Source organism: Charadrius vociferus, unplaced genomic scaffold (genome assembly GCF_000708025.1).
Source record: "Charadrius vociferus isolate BGI_N301 unplaced genomic scaffold, ASM70802v2 scaffold619, whole genome shotgun sequence".
Taxonomy (NCBI): domain Eukaryota; kingdom Metazoa; phylum Chordata; class Aves; order Charadriiformes; family Charadriidae; genus Charadrius; species Charadrius vociferus.
The window spans coordinates 261,960-266,976 of record NW_009649962.1 but is presented as its reverse complement, the minus strand read 5'-3'; the positions used below and the strand labels follow the sequence as shown (position 1 = coordinate 266,976).

General features: G+C 54.6%; 1 protein-coding gene across 1 annotated transcript in view; it reads right to left on the bottom strand.

Moving 5' to 3' along the window:
• NAGPA (N-acetylglucosamine-1-phosphodiester alpha-N-acetylglucosaminidase) overlaps window positions 1-5,017 on the bottom strand; it is an 18,991-nt gene that overhangs the window by 6,787 nt on the left and 7,187 nt on the right. The window contains exon 2 of the mRNA XM_009891552.1: window positions 3,590-4,075. Coding sequence (XP_009889854.1) covers window positions 3,590-4,075 — 486 coding nt within the window. The remainder of the gene's footprint in view (window positions 1-3,589; window positions 4,076-5,017) is intronic.

The following is a 5,017-nucleotide window of genomic DNA, read 5'->3' as shown; positions in this document are numbered from 1 at the left end:
TGACCAGTAAAAGGACCCTTCAGCCACCGTTCCCATGATTGGGCGCTGTGTGTCACGGCAGGGTGCTTCCCAAGGGATATTCTTCTCTTAGGAATTAGGGTGCTGTGTAACATCTGCCTCGTCAGAACCCAACACGAGGTGATCTTTGCAACTGATAGGAGAGGACAGCAGCAAAGGTCGGGGCTGCACAGCTGTGCTTGCACTGTGAGCTCTGCCTGTGGGTTTAGGTTTAAAACGGTGTGCTCTACGTGCTCCAGTCACGTCTTGGGGGAGCCGGATGTTCAAGTTTTGGTTTTTTAGTAGGCACGACTACAGCCGAACAAAGCTTCGAGCTTTGTAGAAAAGTGTCATTGAAAATACCTGAAAACACGCCAAAGGAAATCCCTTTACCCGTGGGAAGGAAACAGCAAGGCAAAACAAACAGAGATCTTCTGAAAATGGATCAAAGGGCAGAACACCCTGAGCACGGACTCATCAGCTGTCAGCTTTTAAAGCCTGCAATTATCCATCGCCAGCCTAGGTGGCAGAGGCAGCATCCTTGCTAGGTGGGGGGTAACAACATGCCCTGGTGCACCGTCCTGCTCACCATGACATAGTGAGAAACGGTCAGGTGTGAATTTCCACTGCCCCGACAGGGCAAATTATTTACACCAAAATGATTTCTAGTGTCGTGTTTTGGAAGCTGCAAAGACACCAAGCAGACAACAACACGCAGAGTGCCATGACTCTGTTTAACACGGGAAATCCTGTCAGAGCCGGAGAGAAGTGGGGCAGAGGTGAGATGAAGGACCCAACAGTGACCTTGCAGTTGCTCTTGGTCCCCTCGGCAGAAGCCTCCTCACTACATGTGAGGAGTGGACATGTCACCAACTCCACCAGCCCCTCCGTCTGGCCGTGGATCTCAGGGCTGTTGGGGAACAGCTGCACGCCACAGCCCCAGCTTGGTACAGTCAGTTTGGCTTTGCAGGGACCCTTGCTGAGGTCTGGGAGCACGTGGGAGTGGGCTAACAGAAGGGTGGAGAATGTCAGCCAACAGACGCAGCAGCTTCCAGCCTGCTTCTCCATCTTTTGAGACCATCAGAAAGACCTGTGGGAACCCTTCTAGGACCTTTAGCGTGCCCGCTGCTGCTGGGGAAGGGTAGCTACCAGGGACTCTTTACTTCCAGCAAGCACTAACACTCCTTCTGTCAGCTATTCCTCATCAAAGGGCGCTGTGAGCTTTTGTCTCCAGCTGACTGGGGAATGTCACACACCCTTTCACCTCCTGCCAGGAAGAGGCCTATATAACCACCAGGCTCAGACCACAGCTCCCAGTGCTGAGATGCTGTGGCTTCTGCAGTGGGGAGCTGGAAATTTGGCAGAGGGCGATGTCTGTGGTGGTGACACACCACAGGGCACAGCCTCCAACATTGACTCCTACAACTACACCCAGCACAGCGGATCCCTCGATTCAGCCCGAGCTGTGGAGGGAGAAGGTGGGGCTCTTGCTGAAGGCAGAGCCAAGAGAAAGTGTCCTAGTGTGTGCTGGCAGAGGAGCTACACTGCCGAGACAAGGAGCTACAGGAGATCTGCATGCCACACAGTAGCAGGGATGATAAGAAAGAGATGGACAGATGTTCTCTAAAATCCTGCAGAAACAAAACCCTGAAGCCCACAATGCCCAGAAGGAGTGCCCAGGGTCTGCTCACTGTGGGGGGCAAATCCTGTGATGCCGAAGGCTGGAAGTGTGTGAGCTCTGGCACCAGGAGGGAGCTCTCCCTCCACCCAGGGTCAGTGCCCGGGCAGCAGGCAAGGGGCTGGGAGCTCTGTGAAACGATGCGTCTGTGCCAACTGAGCCCGAACCCCACAGCAGCACCAGAGGAGGTGGGTGAGCGATAGGGGGAAGGTCCCTGCTGCGGGGGGACAGAGGGGGCCCCCATCTGCTAACCTGTCCAGGGATGTTTGCTGGGGGCTCAGATCTGGGCTCCTGTGGGGAGACTGCTGAGGTTTCTCCAGCCCCCAGGCTACTATCCCCTTCCACGTGGGCACCAGCAGCACTGCCAGGGGAAACCTGGAGTGTATCAAGAGCACCTACATAGTTCTGGGGGTGAGAGCCAAGGGTGGCCCGGGTGGTCCTCTCCTCCATCCTGCTGATGAGGAGGGAGGGCTTGAGAAGCAGTGGATGGATTGTGGGTCAATACGCATTAGCACAGCTCACGTTGACAATAAGAACTTGTTTTTTACAAGGCTAGAACTGTCTCTGAGGACTGACTGGCAGAGATGGCACCCATCTGGTGAGGACACCTTTAAAGGAATGACCTGAAGGAGATGATCACCCACAGGCAAGCGAGGAAGTGGTAAGCCAGGCTGGCAGGCGAACATTGCAGGGTGACATGGACAAGAAAACCTGAAACAGCAGCAAAATACAAATAAAAGGAGAGCTCGACCGTATGCACACAAATGAGGAAGTGGTGAGAGGACTTACAGGGAAGCTCTCACCCTCTTCCTGGAAAATCAGAGTGGGTCCCTGTGTGAAGCCACACAGTAATAAAAGCGGTATAGGCACAAACAGGAGGAATCGGGAGTTTGTGCAGCTGCAGGGCTACAACCCCACTGCGATCACGCAGACACGGCAGGATAGTGCATGTGACTGGAGCGCTGCAATGGGTGGACAGAGGCTCTTTAGGAAGAGCCTGTGCCCAGGGAATGCGGTGGGAGAAGTGTGGAGCCGTTGTCCTTTACGTTTTTTGGAATGCCGGGAGCTCTGCCCAGGCACGGAGCACAGGCTAGCTGAGGGCTTACGGCGTAGGGTTAGAGCTCAGATAGATTAACACAGGTGACATTGTCATGAGTGTCTGCCATAGACTGCCTGGCTGGTAGATAGGACCTTCTGCAGAAAACTGGAAAAAGCTTCATGTTCACAGGCCCTGGCACTCCTCGGGGATGTTACCCATCCTGGTATCTGCTGAAAGGGCAACACAGCAGAGCACAGGCAATCCAGGAGATGCTTGGATTTCTCCTGAACAGTAAGTAACTTAACATACAACAAACTTTTTTACTGTGAAGAGTGATCAATCACAAGAACAGGTTTATCTCGAGAGGTTGTGGAGTCTCCATCCTCGGAGACATTCAAAACACGACTGGACGTGGCCACAAGCAACCTGCTCCAGCTAACGCTGCGCTGAGCAGGGTGTTGGACGAGGTACCTCCAGAGGTCCGTTCCAGCCCCAGCGATTCTGTCCTGTAGCCAGACCAGTTATGGAGCCCACTCTGTCTCTCTGTGGGGAGGACAGAGACCTCTTCCCCCTTCTACCATAATCAAGTGTACCTGCTGTGCGTCGGGAGAGGAAGCACAGGAACCTAAGCAGCTAGAGATTAGCAGAGTAACTTATCCGGCTTCTCTTCATCCTTGGAAAAAAAAGCCAATGCCCAGAGAGATAGCTCGATGGGGTACAGGTTGGACATCCCTAATTTCAGCATTCAAAGCACACTTCTACTCTAAGTGGGAGAGGCCACGGCGGCAGTGCCTCAGCAGTGCTTCCTGCCTCAGGGATTCCTACCAGTCTTCAGGGAGGAGAGAGCGTTCTCCAAACTTCCCCCAAATTCTTACCCAAACACCATGGTGCCATCCTTCCGGATGCCGAACTGAGCGTTTTGCAGGCCTTCAGAGTTTCTCACCAGCTTTCCATCGCTCACAATGTTCCCAAGGCACTCTCCAGTTTCCATGTTGAAGTACCCACCGTTCTGAGCCACCAGACACTTCCTGAGCTTTGCGGTCTCTTCCACGGGGGCTCTGCGGTGAGCCTGGCAGCCTCCCGCACCACCTGGCTCTAGCACAGAGAAGGTCCTCAGGGGGTTCCTCACAAAAGTGAAGTGGCCATAGACCACCTTGCGGTCCTCACCCTCTCGGGGGATGTAAGAAACAAACGTTCTGGTGGTAGCCACTGGGCCGCCTGTCCTGTTGTCACTGGGCCAAGCTTCGTGTGTTACGTTGCCGTACTTGACGGGCTGACAGTCTCTGACGTGCCTGTGGTCGTGCCGAGGACCGTGCTGGGAGGGGAAATAGGGCTGTAGCAGCGGGTCGCTGGGGGGGTTCCTGCAAGGAAACAATCCAGTTGCCTCAAGGTTGCCCTGGCAGAGCGTGTCTGCCACCCCGCTGTGACGGTGTGCTCCCCCCGCAGGCGCCAACCTGACCTTTATCTCCCATAACCCTGCCCAAGCAACAACCGTCTGCGGTGGGCACAATGGGTGCAGCTAGTTGTGATGGCTCCATCCAGCTCAAGGTGGTTTTGGGGAGACAGACAACAACACAATGGCCACGGGCTAACTTGAGCAATGCTGGTGCTGTGGTCAATAAGTAAATATGACTATAGGTCAGTCATCTCACCCCCATAAATAGTGGGCAGCCTAAGAGCCCACGGAGCTCTCCTGCATGGCAGCGGGGTGCACGCCAGGATCTCCCCTGGGCAGGGACACCTCTCAGGGTTACTTCTCCAGACTCAGAGATTCCCTGCCGCAACAGATCCTCGGTAAGTGGCAAATATCATGCTAAACTGTGAAATCTTCGCTGAGTGATATAAGGGATGGATTGCGCATATGTAATCTTTTAGACATAAACCATTGACCAAGCCTGGGACCAGGAGCGGATCCAGCCGCACCCAGGCTCCTCTCTGAGAAAGAGTTTAGAAAGCCGGAGAGGTCCTTTCTGAACTTTGACTCCATGGGGGGTCTCCCCGACAGCTCTGTCTGGCTGTGCCCTCCACGCAGCAAATAACCAAGTCTGCCTCGCCATGGAGTCTCCTTAAAACAGTCGCATTTACTATCGAACTTTGTTAAATCCCTGTTTTACATCAATAAATGTATCGCTGCTTCTCTCTGAGTGAAGACCATCGCCCCATCCGTGACACCGGCCCGGTCTGCCGAGAGCTGCTGGGCTCGGGGTGGCGGAGGCCCTCAGCGTGTCCCCGGTACCGCTGTACCCCCTCCCCGCCTTAAGGGTGTCTGTCCCCCTCAGTCCCCGCACCACCAAGCCGACCTC